The 21,020-nt window shown below is 38.4% G+C and overlaps 1 protein-coding gene across 2 annotated transcripts in view; it reads right to left on the bottom strand.

The window, feature by feature from the left end:
- Positions 1-21,020, bottom strand: part of srgap1a (SLIT-ROBO Rho GTPase activating protein 1a) — a 143,965-nt gene that overhangs the window by 67,475 nt on the left and 55,470 nt on the right. For both annotated transcript variants that reach the window (XM_088646689.1, XM_088646690.1), the window contains exons 3-4: positions 14,793-14,955; positions 2,853-2,915 (exon numbers count right to left, since the gene is read on the bottom strand). In XM_088646689.1, the coding sequence (XP_088502815.1) occupies positions 2,853-2,915; positions 14,793-14,955 (226 nt within the window). The remainder of the gene's footprint in view (positions 1-2,852; positions 2,916-14,792; positions 14,956-21,020) is intronic.

Genomic DNA, 21,020 nt, shown 5'->3' with positions numbered 1-21,020 from the left:
GCAGATCCATGATCTACTTACTACCAAACAGGCTGGACAGACTGAATAATCTTCTCTCCTTTGCACCCATTCTTATGTTCTTAAATCCAGGTGTAGTGCAGAACACCATTTTCTTGTCTGTAAATATTCCTAATTTATTTACTGATGAGGACGTAGAACAGTATGACAAAAAGGTAGTCATACAAAATTGCTACTGTTTTGAAAATGTGACAAATCCTCAGATATCCAGGGTGTTCCATTATAAGAGGATCACAGCGGGCATGAGCTATTGGAAAAAGAAGGCGCACTAAACCAGTGCTGAATCATGCATGATTGTCAATTTATCACAGGTTGACATCTGCTGCAGTGCACAGTTAAGAAACTGTGGTACAGACTATGAATATGGCAAAATAGTAAGAAATTAGAGAAAAGTTTAGACATTTTTAAAGCAGGATGACATTTTACCAATGATGGCACAACTGTCATCAAGTGCTACGAAGCCAGTAAGTTAACAGCCATAGAATGTGTTGTGCAGGTTTTTAAACAGCATTTTTTCTATTAACACCTTTTTCACCCTGTAATTACACGCTGAATGGGAAACTTCAGAAGATAAGGAAAAGGGGCATAATGTTTTGTACAGTCGTTTTTTTTCACCAGGAAAAACTATAGGAAATGTATTAAATTGGTAAAAAATGATAACATTAAAACGATTGCATTTGTTAAACAAATACTTACAGCAGAAAAAAATCAGCTATTTTTTGTAATTTGGTATACCTCTTTACATCTTAATCCAATTGAAATAAGGGATGATCAGAACATCAAAAAAGTATAACATTAATTGCAGTGCTGCTTTGTTTTCCCACTAAAAAACTGTAATACTGTAAATCTAAGCTACCCAGTAGAGTAAGTCCAGGATTGGTCACAGAAGTCCTAAGAAACAAAAAACTAAAAGTGGAAGTCTGTTTACTTAAATGCTCTTAGTTCAAGAAAATGATTTACAAAAAAACAAAAAGGTACAAAAATAACCACGCTATAGTTTTCCATCGTTTTTAAGTATAACTGGCCTTAAGAATCCCAGCTGCCTTACTCCGCTGTGTTGACTAAGTTACTGTCTAGTAACCTAGTAACTGTCTCTAGACAAAGAGAGACTGATTGACAGCTACATCATGAGTGCCAGGTTAAACACTCTACGATCCATCCCAGGTTCCCCTTGGTGGACTGGTGAGCCTCTATTTGAACCTGAGGTGAGCCAGGGCCTGTAGACCGACACAAAGTGGCGGAACGGATGGGAGATGAGGGGAGTATCGTGGTTACTCAATAACAGTGAGGAACCCAATATCAATGTCAACATCCATTTTCTAACCACTTCTTCCAATGGTCACGAGAGACCTGAAGCCTATCCTGGCAAGCAACTGACACCAGGCAGTTTATACCCTGAACAGGAAGCCAGTCCATCATTTTTTTTCCTGTTTACAACTGTTTTTTTGTGCAATATATGCTAGGAATTTGTGCAATATATTTATAATGTGCAATACAACTTTTTGTGTACTGTACTTTCGGGTCTGTTTTTGTATATTTTGTACTGTGAGCAACTCTGTGTAATCCATTTTTTACTTTTACTGCACTTCTCACTGACTGTACTGCATTGTTGTATTATCGTATCATTTTCTTACACTGTGCTATGTTGACTGTGCTAAGCTGCCGTTGCACTGCAATTTCCCCCACGGGATCAATAAAGTATCTCTCATCTCAGGGCACACACCCAGAAGCCAATTAACCTACCAGTATGACTTTGGACTGAGGGAAGAAACCAGAGTTCCCAGAAGAAACAAACACAAACACAGGGAGAACATACAAACTCCACACACACAGCACCCCAAGTCTGGAATTGAACCCAGGGCCCAAGCACTGTGAAGCAGCAATTGTACCTAAACAATGAAAACACTCAATACTTAACTGAGTCCTTAAATGTCCTTTCCTTTACAATTACAATTCATGGATGATGACAAACAGGTCTTGCGTAAGTACCTCCTCACCCTCATAACAATGCTATTTTAAATGTTTACAAAAGGTCTACATTTTGAAATAGGTTACCAAATCACCGTTAAATGTTTTATTTTTAAATATAAGACTTGATAACATAAAAGAAAATTTCTGGACAAAGGGGTGGGCATTAATTTCAGTCTACTACCTGTGCATAAATCTGCATTTCATTTAAGTGTTTGTGACACCTGTATGACACAAGCGTGAATCTCCCTCAGTATTATATGCACCCTGACAGCTGCAATTAAACTAAGAGAATTAACTATTGATTGGTACTTTAACTGACTTGCGACTTCAAGGTCATAGATCTGTTGATGCAAACCTTTCGACACCACAGATTTACAGCTCAGTGTTTTTTTTTTAGACGTGAAACAAAATGTACAGATCAGAGTTCTTGGCACCTATAAATTGGGGTGTATGATTATACAGCCTTGAAAGCTTAGATATTTTAACTGCAAAAAGTGTATTTTATCTTAAGACTTTGGGTCCACCAGCATGACATCTGCATTAAAAACAAACAAAATTTAAAGTGTTTTTGTAGCATTCATCCTATATGTATGAACCATTATTTCCTGTCATTAACAGCTGATAACTGATAGCATGTCACAAGAGAAGAAAAGAAAAACAACGTTTCGGCTGTGGAGCCTACTTTGTTTCTAAATATTGTATTTTCCTAACATACGCAGTGGATTAGATTAGGAACTCATCTCAGGTACTGTATTTAGCAGTACAAAAAAGCTGTCTGATAGCTCAGAAGATTTAATTTCACATGCCATTGCATAGACTTTTCACATTCAGAATTAGAACAAATAAAATCCCCCAAAACTTACTGTATACAGCTCATTCAGGACCTTCATCAAATCTTCCTGGAGCTGAAATGTTATCTCTTTGCTCTGGAAAATAAAAAAAGAAGGCATCAGTACAAAGGAACGCAGTGAATTTTAGAGACATGAAACATTTCAAGGTAAAGTAATGTTACTAATTTACAACTCATTCACACCCAACTACAAATGCATTTTTAAGAAACGTTTCCGAGAACTCACAATGTAATTTTTAATGTGCACAGAAATGCAATACCAGCATAAAAACATAACGTTATGTGCAAGCCATGCTTCCGGACAGTTAACCATTTCTCACTTAAGCATGGGCAGCAACAACAAGAGCATGTCCTTGAATTAATTACATTGTACAACAAAACGTAGCCTGGATTAAATTATTTGCACTTACAGGATCATTATAATCTGAAGTGTGACTTCTTTAAACAGCAGAACAAAGTACATGATAAAACAGTACTTTGTAGGCTACATCTCCAACCTGCTCACACTATTTTATTTTTTTTTAGAAAATTAAGGGTCTTCCATCAACTACAGCCTTTCAACGATACTTTTTGTGGTGCTTTGTAACTATCATTATGATAAGAGGTCTTTTTCAACCTTTACCAAATTAAATGGATTACCAGAGTTATTGTCTAGTCTCAAACAGCACTCAAAGGCTCCTGCTAAAGTGATTATTTGAACACTAATCCAATTTTGAATTATATGCAGTTAGAAAACCTAGAAACTCAATCTTAGTCTCCAATCTAAAATGGAATTAGATGGAAACTTACTTACATCAGATTATCCCTTTTAACACGTCGAATCACGTTTCTTTTAAAACAGTACCCTTTAGGTTTCCGTTTTTACGGCAATTCATAGAAATGCTAGAAAATTCGAAACGTGCAAGGGCCTAGTTAGGCCAGTTTTGAAGGACAAAACTGAGCAGTTTATCTCAAAAAGCTGGGAATGTCTCAAAAGTAATGTAACTTTGATGCTAAATTCAACTCAAAATAGTTACATCCTTCATAACGGTTATGCAAATGAAAAGTCTAGACATTCTGCTCTTCCTATCATCATGATAAGAAGGTATATGCATAATTATCCAAAAGCACTGTCACAACACTAGGTTTCACAGACCCTGATGATTACCACTGATCCTGGACTACCTGATTAATTTAGTTAATTTAGGTGAACAAGTCAGAGCTATTACTTTATACATAATAGCTAATCCAGCTCAAGATAAAAACCGGTTTGCATCTATCCACTTTGTTTCCATTTTAAAAACCCATATTAAAATCATTTCAACTTGATTAATTTATCTTAGATACATGCATATGTATAGTATACTTGCCAGACATACCCAGTGGTCCAAAAACAAAATGTAAATACAAATATCAAATTATAAACCAGAAAGTGGACAATATGGGCAAAAACAAAAAACGTCATTTGAAAAACAAAAGAATTCAAACTCTTAGAGGACAAGACTACACTATGCCACTGTGCCGGGACTATAGTTAGTTGTAGTTAGGGGTTAGTTTCACACCGGGAGGTTGACACGCAAAACTATGTTTCAGAGAACCTTATCATCCATTTTCACCTTTTCTGGTTTAACGAAAAATGCTGTTTTCCAGGAGACAGAGCAAATACATTCACCACCCTTAAGAGACGAGCTGCCAGTGACATTTCGTGGCATGGTGTCATGCTTTTCAGCTTGCTGTAGGCATTACAAACACTAACAAAAGCTCTTGGTTTAAACAACATGTAAATTCAGAAATGTGAAAACTTGCATCAAAAAAGAGCAAACTTGCACTGGTCCGCAAGAGCATCGCCTCATTCCAGCACACTGCCCCTTGTCGAATCAGAGAATTCTGGCCCCAAATACGCGATAGGCCAATATGTTAAAACAGAAAATGAGTACAGCAGACAGCAATAAGATCTTTTTACTCATGTCTGGGAAGAATTGTGGGACCTGAAAGCTGAAATAGGTATTCCGAAATGGGGGGTGAAAATGATCAAAACAAGACTGGACATAGCATTATAAGGTTCACTCCTAATTGCTACCTAACTGCCACAAAATGTAAATAATTAGAAAAAGTCATAGAAATATTCTCCGCTGCTTTAGGGGCAACATTTTGCCACTACATAGCTCGCTTTTCCTGTAAATAGTATTACTGATCTAACCTCAATGTCGAGCTTAGTTAATTTGACTACTTACTGTACTTACTGTCATTTTAAATGGGATTATGCTGTATATACCCCTGCTTTTTATCCACATTGAGGGAAAAAGGAGGAAAGCTTCACAGTTTATTTTTGAAACAGTGGAGAAAATGTGAAGTTGATGCAGCTGCAGGTTCCAGTGGCCTAGTTCTGGCGGTCTGATATTAATGGTGCTCTTTCGGCAACTGTGCTGTTGCCTCTTGAACTCCATTCTGAATTCCTTATTACGAGAGGAAAAAAGTGCAGTTGCTGACGATATGCCCTACTTACCTTTCACTGGTGCCTGTTCTACCAGCTTTAACGCTGTTCTGTTATTTTTATGAGCAATCACTATGTGCCAAACTGCAAGGTCAGAGAATTGTAATCTTACAAATGGCTCTGTTATGTGGAACTCCAGCACGGACACAAGTGCTTTCTGTTTATTTTGGGATATGTGTACTGTATAACAGCAGTTGTGTGCTCTTGCTTTGTTTTAGGCAGAGACAAAAAAGGCTGAACCACATAGATATTAACTGAAACAAAATTCTAAATTGTGAATGGGATTAACAATATTGTCTTGGCGCTGTGCTTTCCTTTGGATCCATCCTTAAGAAACATTAGTCATTCTTACATAATAACATCCCTCAGAACAAACGTTTGTTTTCTTTTAAAGTATATGAACTGTTGAAATGTCTAATACTTAATATCTGACGAACTGGGATCTGGCTAATACTATCCAATAAGACAGCTTCCCCAATTTTTTAGAATACTCTCATTTCTTAGTTGTGTATCCAATCTACATCACTTTCAAATTATTGTACTGTATTGTTCTTTATTTCTGAATGTGTGCTTTTACATTTTTTTAAAATGACAGGTTATAAAAAAAAACAGAAGGGGACTTAAACGATTTTTAAAAGATTAAATCTGCCTTTTTGATGTTACTTAATGTCTACACACTTAACACCGGTTAAGACCTGATAAGCAGCAAATTAAAATCAAATAGGAAACTTCAATTCCAGCAAATGTTATTCACAAATGATACAATCATTCCTCCTGAAAGTAATTTATAACTGTGATGAAGTAGTCAAGGTCCATGCACAAGTGATCACTCATTCAGTTTTGAGCTGAATGTGAAATTATTTACTTATCCCCTGTGTTTCATAACCATTCAATAGTAGTGTTTGAGGGGAATAGTCATTGGGCATGTGGATAGATATAAATACCGTCATCTCTAAGAGATCCCAGCCTATATCCATCCATCCACTTTCTAAACCTTTTATCCAATACAGGGTCATAGGAGAGCCGAAGCCTTTCCTGGCAAGTAACAGGCACAAGACAGGATACACCCTGGACAGGGAGCCAGTTTGTCTCAGGGCACACAGACACAAACACACACTCACACCAGGGTTAATTTTCCCAGAAGCCACTTAACCTATATCCAACATGTTCCAAATGCTGCTATGGCGATTAGCCCTGCTGCTTCATACTATAGTTCTTGGGACCTGGGATTAATTTTAGCCACTGGCATCTGTCTATGAGGAGCCTGCATGATTTCTCAAATGTCCACTTGGATTTTTGCCTGGAGCTCCTCCCACCACCCAACAAATGTGTGGTGTCTGAAATGTCCCCCTTCTGGAGGAAGCAAGAGTGATCAACATTGGTTATGTGGCAAAGCATAACGAAACAAGTATAATGACCCAATTAGCCGTTTCTAATTCATAGTTGCTCTTATGTTCTGAAAGCATTTTACAGATTATATAATGTTCTGTGGAAATATTTTTACCACTTTGCTGCTACAGTACATTATTTTAATGCATTAGTTGTTTTCGCACTAGAAAACTAGAAAAATGCAGTTCTGATTTATCAATGATTCTGTTTTTCTGCACAGTACTGTTTATTCCCAATGAACATTACTGCACAGAGTTTTGAAAAACATCCTTAAATTTTGACTAAAAGGTCATTAAAAGGTCACATAGCACTTTCTGAGAGATTATGGGCATTAACAGAATTCTGGCTAAATTCAAGCGAGGGTGTGTACAATTGAGCTTACCATACAAATACCAGATCTGTAAGAACAAAAAGCACTAAATACATTACTACTGACAATGCTGTAGTTAAATTGCCCTAGGTTATCTTCTGGAGCCTGAATGAGTTGAAATTTAATCCATCTAACTTTTGTTAGAGCATGTCAGTGAAGTCACTGCTATTAGGGAAGGCATCCCTGCCCATATTTTTATCAACACCACAGAATACCAAACAGTAATTACTAAATAAATCAAATAGAATGCACATTCTTGCTGAATGAACAACTTTTTTACAGAATATTCTCAATTTCTCATAGCTACAAAAAAATCTGAAAACCATAGTCTATCTGTGCTTATCATCTCTAACTCCCTCTATCACTAAACCTTTAAAACTGTGTCAAACTCAAGGCGTTCTTCAGCATTAACCCTATCCCAGTCCAACAGACTTAATAATAACCTGAGCAACTTTGGGCTTTTGTACTCATTCCTAACTTCCACACAGAACACATAGCCTAAAGGCTGATTAAGCTTCTCAGACTGACATGCAGACCAGTGCAGGCAGGGTGACTAAGAAGAGGCCTTTGTTTTCTCCATAAATATTCAGAGAGTACTCCTTATGGTCTGCACATCTAATTTAAAAGAGACTGAAGCCAGTGCATCACTGATACTTTTAACTACATCATTTCCAGACTGAGACCACTTTCTAGAGACTTGTTTTCTAGAAATATTATGTTGGCAGAGCCAAACACAGAGAATACAACTGAAAAGGCAACAAATGAGAAATTAAAAAACAAAACGTTGAGGACAGAAGCCATTTCAAAATTTGAATTAACAGCTTTTATGTTCTTATAAACTTATACCGCAAATGAGTTTTCTGAAGTAGAAAAACTGACTAATCAAAGATTCCTTTAATCTCATAAATGCCCGAAAGGACACTTATCTAAACAAGAATCACAGCAATTTTCTGTCTTCCACAGCACTCTCACAATAATTCTCTTAGGGCACCTGGACATCACACTGGCAGCTTATTCCTAAACTTAATAGACCCGGCTGTTCTATCCTCAATATTACTGTACATTATGATGAACCAGCGATTCCAAAGTTGCGAACATGTAGAAATGTACCTATAATATTACATTTAACAAATCAAGTAATAGTCATTTGTAATAGTCATTTTCATTACAAGTGAGAAACAGTATCACAAAAAATCAATCATTTATGTACTTCAGATAACAAAAAGACAGCATTAAATACAAGGGTATAGCTCACTAGGAATGTTGACTAGCAATATGTTTATCCTACTGTATATCCGGGAATGTCTTTTAAGTAATCCAATTTCAGCATTTTTTCCAAGAACACCACAAATGTCAACCGCTGCAAACTGAAAGAAGTGGCTACCAAATTTCAATAAAGTCATTACATTAAAAGTGATCTACTATAACAACTATATATGTCACGATAATTAAATGGGTGGTTTATAGAACATTCAATTTAATACTGACCCTATTTGTTTAATTAGGCCTACATTTGCAAATCACTGCTTTCCATTAAGGTGTCAAAAAGATACATGTAGTCTGCCCACTTTTACAATTATCAATAATTAAAAAAGGCTTTAAAAGACCATCTATTTCAGTGAAAACATAATTAAAAGAAGATGTGCCTTAGCAGATTCAATCCATGAACTGACCTTTTAAGCAGAGGTCCAAATCAGCACTGAATGAGGCCAAGCAATGGTTTTGAATACTCCAAATTAATTTGTAGAAATCTGTCTTTTGAACACATATTAAACACAAAAGTGTAAAAAAAACGGTCAGAACATTATACGTTATTATAACTCAAGCCAAAATGTGTGCCAAGGTCCAAACTCAGGGGAGCGCTAAGAGTTTCTGTACTACACTGCTGCTGTGCTGGGTCTACTGCCTGCATCGATAGCAGGACAAAGGGCTGCAGATATGAGCTCTTCAGGCTGTATCTGCTAATGCATGAAGCTTGATTGCTTAGATCAGAGCTCTTTAGCAGGAAGGAAATCCTCAATTAAAAAAAACAAGTAAAGGGCTTACATCGATGATGAATAAATACAGATAGAAAGACAAAAGCCACTCCCATTCATCTGTTATCATCAAGATGTTGGCCCTGGTGAATTTAGCAAACTGCAGTCTATCCCAGATGCATAGGGTACGAGCTGTGACTTACAGCACGTGAAGTTCTCTCCCTAGATGAGATGTTAGTCCATTTCACAGAAGATGTTTGCTTGAACAACAGTATAAACCCAATAGTATACAGTACACACTATAGACATGCGGTAGTATATACAGTATAGACTCTGTATAGGCATATTACACTATATATTCTACACTTTATATACTGTAGTACAGTATATATATACACATTGACCCTATGTATATAGGTATCATTCACTATTATACACAAATACCTTTGCAGATTATCGACTTTCTTGAGCATCTGTTCAAATTTGCATTTGAACATTTGCACTGCATCAGCTTTAGGCTCAACAACCGTCTGTGCCTGTCTGTGCTACTACATCAGCCATCCATCCATTTTCAACCACTTTATCCAATACAGACTCCCGGGGGAAGTGAGCACAGGGCGCAAGGTGTAGGATAACACACCCTGAATGAGCTGCCCGTCCATCACAGGCCACAAACATGCAGACACTCACACCAGGCCCAATTTTCCTAGCAGCCAATTAACCTACCACTATGTTTTTGGACTGTGGGAGGAAACCTGAGCATCCAGAGGAAATCCCAGGGAAGGACATACAAACTCCATACAGATAGCACTCCAGGCCTGGAATTGTACCCAGGGCCCCAGCACTGCAAGGCAGCAATGCTAAACACAGCACCACCATGATGCCCACAAATAAAGAAATTTGAAGTCTTTTTCCATACTGCACAGTAGTTTTGTAAGTAAAACCCCTTCGCCACTTGTGTAAATTGCAGGGGGTCTATAACCACAAGAGGTTCAAATGCCCTGTAAAGTTGATGTGTATTATTAATACATCACTAGTATACTTAGAACTGGGGCAACTTTTCTAGCAGAGACTTCTAGTTCAGTGTGAATATAGCAAACATACTGCATATTTATTTTCCTCAGACATCAAAACAGGAGTGATTCCGTCATCTTGGAAGCTGAAAGCACCCTTCAGCCCAGGGGAGTTCCCAGTTGCGCTATTTTTCAATTTTTCAATGTTTAAAGTCCTCCAAGATCAAAGACTAAACTAAACACTAATTACAAGGCACATTTGCTTTAGCATACCTATGGCAGATCACCACCCAATGACAATCAAAACAACTGTGAACCACCACGGGCCTGGGAACGAGACCAGAACACCAGTGTGGAGACATGCCCTACTGAGAGCCCTATAGGACACCAGAGACACAGGTTACTATAGTCCCGCCTGGGCCACCAAAATATTGAGGGTTAGCTGCTCCTCCTGTCCTTACTGCAGCAGAACTCCAACTTTGCACTATAACTTTGTCCCTCTCTTTTATTGAGCTACAAAATAATATTTCTCATCCCAAAACGAAAACAAATGTTAAGCAGGAAACTATAAAGAACCATTGCGACACACAAAAGCACTTCATGGATTTACTCATATTCCAAACATGCTTAAATGTAAAAAGAAGAGAAGCAGCCCAGCCATGGAGCTGAACTCTATGGCTGAACTAGGTGCATTTGTGCTTCTGTCCTTTTCAGTGTGGCTGCTGAATTGACATTTAAACCTAAGCTTATGTTTAAATTGACACGCCACCTGTTGATGAATTGGAGAGTTGGTCCCACAGATGTTCTTTTAGACTCAGGGATTAAGCTGGTTAAAGCAAGACCTCATCATTGTTTTCTTAGAGCGGTAACCCTGCGTGGTCTTTCCTGTTAGAAAAGTAACTGCTCTAAATTGGTTAAGATCTAGCTGTTGGCAGATGGACCCATTAGGTTGCCCTCAATCTGCGCCAATTTTTTGAAATTTTTCCCATTAAAGGGGTTTCTACGTCATCAGACATCTCCTGCGTTACCAGCTGACTTAAGCAACAGTCAGCTTAATGCTCACCACAACATCTCTACTCTCATGGTCATCTATCTGAGCAGGGAAGGGTGAATTCAGCTCTCTACCATTGTCCTTGTCATTTAGACCTTCTTGAAGGACCTTGTAACAAGCTGCCCCTGGACAGCCTCTGAGCATGCAGATCATTTTCAGGCAGGCAGTTACAGTCATTCTGCTGGTCCACGGTTGATGGAATTTCTTCAACTGTCCTGAGGTACTGAAACTTCTAAAGTGTGAAAGCACTTTAGCAGATGGATAAGTCAAATGTAATGATATTCAATCGTTCTAAAAGCAGCCAAGCGATCTTCATTACGCAAGGTTGTATCTTCTGCTGTTCGGTTTTTAATTACATTCTTACCTCTCCGCGTGGCTTTTTACATAATTAACTCAACTTTGGCTGAATGAACTCAATTCAAATACCAACTAGAGATCACCAGCGAGCTTGTGAAGTCACTCAACTTGAGATCAGTATTTTCAAACCCCAAGGGACAAAACTGTTCAAACTGTGTGCTCATTACTTAAAACATAAATAACATTGAATACTTGGCCAACGAGCTATTCCTTTTCATTGTGTATCAATATACATTTACCTGCCAGAGCATGAGAAATTAAAGTCAATGATGAATGCTGTTTTGAAGCTGCCCATCAGCACAAGGGCAGCACAATTCGTGATACTACCTTGTTGCTGCAGGGCCCTGTGTTTAATTTTGGACTGTAGCTGCTTCCTCTGTAGAATTTGCTTGTCCTCTCTGTATGCGTCCTCTTTTCCCCTAGGTTCTCTGGCTTCCTCTTGACTTTCAAAGACATGCTGACTCTTAATGGGCTGCTATACATTATCTACAGTATGCATCTATTCCATGAGTAAGGGGGTAGACTTCTCACTGTCACAAATGGCTCTAGTGCCATTCTACCCTGTTATCAGATTCAAGTATTGGGTTCTACAATATGATATAATACTTTCACTTGGTTTGAAGCTAAAGGAAAGGTTTGAATGACAATATAGCACAAAATGAGAACATGGCTGAGGTAGGAAGACGTAGGCTTAAAGGAATGAAAAAGAAATACATTTCTGGATTACTCAGTTCACTTTACCACAGCAATGCTGTTAGATCCTGGCCATCTCGCCCTTAACGACTTCAGGGTCTTGAGACCCCTGGGGTTTGCAGTCAGATACATTATGTATTGACACTAGACAAACTACCAAATCATCAGAGTCTCAAAATAGTTGGGATTTAATTAAGAGTTCTGCTCTTTGTTTTCAAGGATTCTGAAACACCGAAAAATCCCAAACTAATTTTATTTCTTTCCTCATGTTGGAATCCGACAGGCAACAGCCCCAGTATGTGCCTATCGACTGGATTAATAACGTTTCCCTGTCTGCGGATGCTCTGTAGCTTGGAAAGTTATCAACTCCCCCCCTTCCCCTCTCCCTGTGCTTTTCTGCTGGAGTTCAGATGAGCACAGTATCTCTTATTTCATGCAAGTCCTGGGTCACAGCTAGTGTGTGGGCGAGTCCACTACAGTCAGCTGCGCCTGCTGTCAACTTTGAGGGGTTACAGCACAGAAAGAACTAAAAGGAACACCCCCCACCTCTCGTTTGCTAACCTCATTTTCTTTGGTAACTGCAACATTCTGTGAAAGAGTACAAGAGAGTGGTTAAGACTCAGTGCCCCTAATTGACTTCCTGCAATTTGCAGGATTATTAGCCTGTGCTCTTTCATGCTGATATCCACTGGGATTTTGACACAACTTTTCCCCCTCAGTATAACAGCCCACAATTTTTAAAAGTAAAAGCAAATCCTATCCTAATCAAAGAAATGAATAGTAATTGCAACATGTGGTAGAAGAAAGCAGAAGGTCTCCCTCCCCATCTATTAATACTGCCTGGTTGAGACCACTGAATCAAATGTTATCATCAGAGGAGAATTAATGTGTACCTCAATTTCCTCTTCCTCCAGCCCCTGAGGAGCCAATTGTCCCTTTCTGTTCCGGATGAAAACCGGAGACGTAGCAAACTGTTCTTATGCTCGCCACACACACACACACACACACATTGGATTCTGTGGCCATTCTGTGGCCTTGAAACAACTTGACCGCAGAGCCCAGTTTCACTGCATTTAGAAGGACTAGAAGAGACCCAAAACCTTTCAAAGATCTACTACGTCTTTTAATTTAGTGATGTGGCTGCCACATGCACACTCACTAAAGAGCAAGTGCATAATCTATTTTGGGTTGTCTCTGGAATCCTGTAATTGACAGCCGACCAAGCCTCTGCAATGTAACCCCAGCCTAGACAGAGAGTTTTAGAGCAGCTCCTCACATTAAATTAGTACTGTAATCAGGATGTCTTTCCGGCACGCTTCAGTAACCATTTTAATATACAAGACACAGAGGTCTGTGCAAATCACAGCTACCATGAACTTAAAACTGCTGTTGGAAGAAAAGAATGCTTGAATATTTATTTATGGCAGTATAAAGGCACCTCGGAATATTCCCGGCATTCAAATCAAAACATTTCTGAAAAGATTATTTTGTTATTTGTGTTTTGCCTTTTGCAGGGGGCCTGTAAAAAGGGATTCTTAAAATGTTTTTATTTGCCCCGCAGTCAAGATTTGTCAGTTCCAGAAATTATGATTAAAGATAAGGCAGTGCACGTTTCAATCTTTTAAATTTTCGGCATCTGTCATGGTCTACCTGCAGACAGCAAAACAGAAATTAGAAACAAACCAACGTACAGTAGGATACTGCTGCTTGACTGAATAAAATCAATCTAGACACCAAGGGCCTGCAACAGCATTTTTCTGGAATTTCTTTACCATCCCATAACCTATGTTATGCTCTATTTGACTAAGAAACATTCACACCAAATTTATACATGAATATTACTTCTTATAATCAATATGTCGTCGATTTAAAACCAACACTAATGCTACTCTTGGAACTCCAAGTAAAATTTGGAAGTGAAATTCTGGAGTGAGTGACACTTAATGGACAGCAAAGGAGGAGACGAGGAACGGGCAGAGACACTGCCTCACCAAGAAGTACAGTAGTTATGTGGGGACCAATATTTCCTTTTCGCACTGCCTGTCATTTCACACATCTCTGGAAACTCTTTTCGACAAAAGAACTGGGAAGGTGCCTTGTCCTTGCAGAACAACAACAAAAAAAAAGCTGAACGAGGTGATCAGGACTGGTGGCAAGTCCATCCTTGGACTCAATAACCTGTCTAAGTGGGAGACATATTATTAATTTTGCACATAACGTCCTAGATGACCCTTCTCATCCACTCTTTTTAAAATATGCTGTATGCTCCTAAACTCTGGGAGGAGGTATCAGATCCCTGTATAAAGACTAAGAGAGCACAAACTTCCTTCATTCCTAAAAACATTCCATTGTTGAACAATGAAAATGAAAGTGTTGGTACGGCAGGTAGTGATCTTATTATTGTTGTTGTTTTTAGACTCTTTACAAGCCAGCTGCCTGTTTTTATTCATATGGTACTGGAAGAGTTCTTATCGACTGATGGTGTCGAATGTTGTTTTGTATTATGGTACTGTTGTTGTGTATTATTGTCATAGATGTTATATGAGCTCCTGATGTGCACAAGAAATCACCTTAGGAGCAATAAAGGTCACTTCAGGTTAATAAGGTCAGTTCAGAAAGGGTTCTTCTTACCTTTTTGAAAAGCCGAGTGGAGTCCTCGCTGATCTGCATGAAACGCATGATCACGTTGTTTAGGTAGATGTCACTTAGGGTGGCATGATCCTTGCTTTCCCTTCTCACCTGGTTCAGCAGCAAATACCAGCAGTTGACAGGGGACAGGAGATTCTGGTCTTTCCTTAAACATGGGGAAAGAGAGATAACAGTTTTTGTTTTTAAAAAACAGAGCACTGACAGGCCTTCAACAGCTATTCTCTTCTAACAGGTAAATGTCTTGTAAGCGGTGAATTTCTGCCAATTGAACAGCAAAATACAAACCTATGGGTGCACATAGAAGCTACAGTGGATGTAAAAGCAAGGACAGGTGGCACTTTCTTCTTTACTCAAAGAGTTGTGGGAGTAGAGAACAAGCTACCCCGCCCCTTTTGTTGTCGAAGCTGATACCCTGACGTCTTTCAAGAAACAGCTGGATGTGATTCTTAAATTAATTAATAATAACCACCGGGCTGATTGACTTCCACTCATAATGACTTTTCTTATGTGCTCACTGTAAGTGTGTGAGTCACCCTGTTAAACAGCCGGTATGAGGGGTTTGGAGAACTATGCTATTTTTTTAAGGTAAAACACAAGAAACAAAAGGAATGCTCTTTTGTCCTTCATTTTCTAAATATATATATTTTCTTTTTTTGCTAATGTATATCTATTTATTCGGCTTATAATTATCACTGAAGTCTCGCAGTTTCTTAAAACAAATAGACTTTAGCTTTGGAACAGGAGACTTGTCCGGTGCATTCTTCACATGAACATTTTGACATTACGTGAACCTGCTGAACAACATTTTCAATTTGTCCAAAAACATTCACAACAAAATCGGGTGAGGAAAGATTAGCCTTAATGATTTATAATGTCGGTGACTATCAGAGACTAACCCAAGTGAATACCAGCACTGGTGAAGACATGTCATAAACAAAATTATAAGAAATTGAGAGCAGGGGGTTTTCCTACCAGAGGAAAATGCATCATTCTCCTCTCCAGAAGGGCGAAGCTGGGTGTCAAGAGTTCCAGTTAGGTACTGGTCGATGTTGTCTTTTCTACACTTAAACTTTGTTACAATCTGTGACAACTACCCCGTTCACCTTCATTAAGAATGAGAGCAACTTTGTCTACAGTCAAAAAGAAAGGTCAAAATGCAAAATAACATTAAAGGAAACCATGAAGTACAAAAGAAAGTGAGAGAAGCCACTGTGTATAATCCAGAGGAAAGGGAGATTGAGTTCAGAGAACAGTGTACACAAGGGTGCTAACAGACTACCTATTAGATCTCTATGCCCGGACTTGCAAACAGCTTTTAAAGGCGGATAAATCAGACGCATATCTTATATGAGACAGGATAGCAACTCAATAAATTATACAGACCACCTCCAGCTGCTAAAAAATTAATAACAATAATTACATACTGTAGACGCAAGGATCGCTAATTATATTTTTGGTGACAGATATGTTCGGCACAATTCTGCAAGCTGACTTTTCTTTCTTGTCCAAACAAGTTGCGTCACAATCCAATTCAAGTTTCTGTTGCTCAGGCACACGTCTGAGGTTATGGTACACCATTTTCACATTGCTGCTCTGCATCTTAAAAAATGTGTTATGAGTGAGCCCTGAGTCTGTACACATGCAATAACCTCAACTACAGAACTGAATATCCTCTTGGTGAACGATTTATCAGGAAGTAAAGAATACAGGTGGGCTGAACATAACATGTAATTATGCACATTGCCTGTACCTGTAATAGTTTAGTATGAACTAGCATAATAGTTGTACTTAGGGGATATTTGTTTCTGTTGTGCTCTCTAAAACATCCTCCCTAGGGTATTGGCTTCAGCAATATGGTGGGATGGCTTGTTCCACACTTCCACAACCCTGTGGACATCTTTATTTATTTAGCTCTCTGTACTTAGTTTTTTTCTTCCACATACGGTAGCTTTAGTAGGGTTGCAGGAGTGTAGAAAAGGCTACTGTCATGTTTCTGAAGTCCATACCTTGGATTCTCTCAAGAAACAACTGGATGAGATGCTTGGATAAATTCATTACTATCAAGATGGGTCGAATGGCCTTATCTCATTTGTAACCTTTCTTATGTTCTAATCTTCCACATTTCTTTCATTTTAATTCCATTTGAGAATGGAATCCTAGAATGATCCTCCCTCCTAGGATACTCTATTGTTGTATAAAGTCGGGCAAAAGGAAATTGCAGTGTTATTTTATTTGAATAGCAGGTTTTTTATTGATTTACTAGGAAACATGGAGTAATGGCTTACAAAATAACAGGTTTACAATGAAAGGACACTGCACAAAGCATGCATAATTCAAAGCAAATATAATGCTTCTGAATGAAGGATAAAAATCAATCTTGTATTTGTATTATCTTGGTTCAGGCACTAGAAGAAGTAGCAAAACATAAAAGGAATAAGATTTTGGTTCTGTTCTGAAAAAGCAGAATAAAACAGGCTTTAGTACAAAACAGTTTCCCCACTTACAACCATTTTGTATCAAATGAATTCATCAATGAATATGATAAAAAAACATTCTTTACTGTGTTAAAAATGGGATGGATATGTAAAAATATAAAAATGTGAAAATTAATTTGAAATCAAGCGGGTAAATGAAAATCTTGCAAACTCTTGAGGATGATAAAAGGGACAATCCTTGATATACTGAGCCATTTCGAGAAACAAACCTGACTACTAATCCAATTTAAATAAAAGTTATACAGTTGTAAACAAAAGTTTGTGAACCCTTTGGAATTACCTGGATTTCTGCATTAATTACTCATTAATGATGGGGGCTGATCTTCAGCTAAGTCACAATAATAGACAAACAATCTGCTTAAACTTTAAACTTTATTGTGACTTAGTTAAAGATCAGACCACATTTGCATGAGTAATTAATGGAGAAATCCAGGTAATTCCAAAGGGTTCACAATCTATTTCTTGCAACTGTATGGTAAAGCTATTCAAGATGTAAAGTACACCATAAAAGAGGGAAAATATAAAATACAAAGCATTATTTCAGTATCAGCAGCTTAAAACGGGAACAGACAGCTGCCACTCATTAAAATTATTATTTTTTTATCAGCACTGCTGTTCATGCTGTTCTATTACTGGCACTGCAAAAATGAATGAATGGATATATCAAATCATTCCACTGTAAGAAAACTGCCTTTGTTTCCTTTTTTGTTCAGGTCCCTGCCATTCAATACGCAAATCTCATTATACACACAGACCTCCACATCAGAGATCAAGCGAATTTCTTCAATCATGACTGAAGTGCAGATAACACTCTGTTTAAACTTGCACTGCAGAGTCTCCCTGGGGTTTTCACAAATGTGCTCTGATTACTCTAAACTGCTTCAGCAGACAGGAGCCCTGGCCAGGCTTGTGAACAGCCAGTCCTAATTTACCGGATCAGTCACCCAGTGGCTAAGAATTTTTTTTAAAATCAGAATAATCAGGACATTTATTAGCAAGTCTGACGATGCGTGCAGTGAAGTTAAAGTCATTCTGCATTTGCATATGACTGGCGGATCTACGTTAGATACCAACAATTAACCCACAGGCACAAAAGAGGTGCTACAATGCTGCTCACCACTAAAACAATCCAATGTAAGGAATCTGTCATTCAAATAACATCTGCATTGTGCCTCAACCCACTAATGAGGTTACCTGCTGCCCCAGTTGCGCAGGCACCACAAGGCAATGACGCAAGGTGTTCTAAAAATGTGACTTCTAGAAGTTTAAAGCCCTACTTAGCAGTAAAAAGCAGCAAATGCCATTATTCCTTGCAAGAGCATTAATTAGGTCTGACAGACCCCTGAGAATGGATGATGACAGGAAGAGATAGATCCCTTGAAAATGGAATGGGTTTGTGTTTTTAAACATTTAAATAAATGGGGTTTTCTTGAATTCCTCTAAGGTTAGCGTTCTCAGTGCCCTAGTCTTGAAGTTCATTTAAAAAAGAAGGTCATAAGCCTTTGCCAGCACTCTTTCTCTGATCAAAAGCCCATCCGAATCCCCCTAGCCTTGCCTGGGCAACTGGGAGTCTGACAATACAAGGCCTCCTGGTTGGCATTTATGATTCCACGCAGCTTGCTTTCACTGCAGTGATTGGCAAATCTATTTCTTAAAGCTAATATGCACTCAGGATGATTCCTGGCCACTTTGAAAACCTTACACCTTCACAGTGCTTCTGGGAACTCTCAACTTGTTCAGTCAGGAGAAAGCATTTGTTCAAGAGTGCAGGTTGAGCCGTTTAGCCCACAAACTGCCATAGTTGTGTCATTAACCAGCTATGGCGGGAAATGTACACAGTGCAACACACGATTGACTGAGCTCTACCAGAGCTTGGCAGCCTTGAGTGGGCCTGGATGTCCCCGGCTTACTGATACAGTCACGTGCTTGCCAAATTATCGGTGAGAAACGAATCTGTCCAGCCTTTGTGGTGTGAAGAACAGAGTTGTGAAATTCACTGTGTAAAAAGTGGTTGATATCTTTGTATTTTGTGACTGAGAGGATATCTGCACAATCCCTATTCCTCACCCAGACAATTGACCACTGACAGTTTTTAAGCCCATTGCAATTTCTGAAACACTGCTGTTTTGGGCATCCTGGTCAGATTTCCCATTGGCCTTTACCAATCGTGGCCTCCTTTGAAATGGCTTTATCACTCTGTTCTCCTCCCGACCGATAGCTGATATGTGGGGAGTATACTGGAACACTAAGGCTCCAATCGCATTATCCAGGTGGATGCTGCACATTGGTGGTGGTAGTGGGATTCCCCATTACCTGTAAAGCACATTGAGTGGAGTGTCCAGAAAAGCAGTAAGGAATTATTATTATTGTTTAATACTGGGAGTCAGCAACAGGACACTTGTCTTGGAGTACACAGTAGGGATTTGCGAATGCAAATCATATTCCAGTACAAATGACTCCTGTATAAAAAAACACAGCACCAGCCGCCACCATCCCATTTCTCTCTTTGGATAATTCATTCAGGCACAAAGACAAAGACAGAGAAATAGAAAATAAGAAAAGAGTCTCAGCTTAAATTGAACTTACTTCAGTTCTAAATCTTAATTTTACATCAAAGACACTATGACGAGACTTTGTATGCTTGGTTGCTACACTCAGTAATGCTGTAGGTATACTTATGTCAGCACCTCTGCATGTGCTCAGTGTCTTCTCTGGAAACAAATCTGACACAAGTGATTAATACAATCTGCGTAATGGATTGCATTGGAATCTGACTGCTATCGAGAAACATTTTCTAAACAGAAATGTGTGAAACTAATTACAACCTGCTTTATATTTGATAATGATACAACATGATATTAATTCACAATACTGAATATGCTGCTATGTGAACTAATCTATTAATGCGATATTACACCTGCATTTAAATGGTTAATTATAAAAAATGATTTTCAAATAAATTGTCTGGGGTGGCTATTTCATAAATGCAGTTGTCACTCCTCATCGCTAATAATCCTTCCAAAACATAAATGGTTATTTGTGTTTTTAAATACCATCCACTGACAATTTCAAAACTTCCACAGACAGTATTTAATTAACTGCAAAAGACCATTTAGTAACTCCACAGCAAACAGCCAACTGAAGATTATCTAAAGAGCATACTTCAGGCAAAGCGTTTTGCCAAAACAAAACATATATTATCCACTTATTTTTCTGTGTTTTTCTTTGAATGCATGGGGTAAATTGTATATGTAACACATATTAATCTGTTATCCCTGCAAGCTTTAAAGCACTGAAGTATGTACGCCGAGTCTGAATACTCTTGCAAGGCACTGTAATTAAATCAGTCGCTTAAAGACTGTTAACCATCATGTTAGCAGACTTCAGTGGATTCAAGCTGAACAGTTCCACAGTTTGTAGACTTTGCAGATGGGGGCTGCAGCTTAAAATTGAAATCATGAGTATAACACGCAAAAACATTAATTTGACAAAGCATGCCTCTCACTAAAACACAGCTGTTGTTTTTCAACATTTAATGGAATTGCTTATTAGGCATTTGCATTGCTAAGCATAGACATGGCAGCACAGGATACACAGTGAATTTAAAGATCATGTTACTCAAGGATTTTGGCTGTGAGGTCTTCCGTTATCACCTGTCTTGATGATGCACCTCAGTATGTAAATGAAAAAAAAAACGTGTTTCTTCTGTAATAGT

This window comes from Lepisosteus platostomus, chromosome 9, assembly GCF_059453375.1.
Source record: "Lepisosteus platostomus isolate fLepPlt1 chromosome 9, fLepPlt1.hap1, whole genome shotgun sequence".
Taxonomy (NCBI): domain Eukaryota; kingdom Metazoa; phylum Chordata; class Actinopteri; order Semionotiformes; family Lepisosteidae; genus Lepisosteus; species Lepisosteus platostomus.
This window is presented reverse-complemented; position numbering and strand designations above follow the sequence as displayed.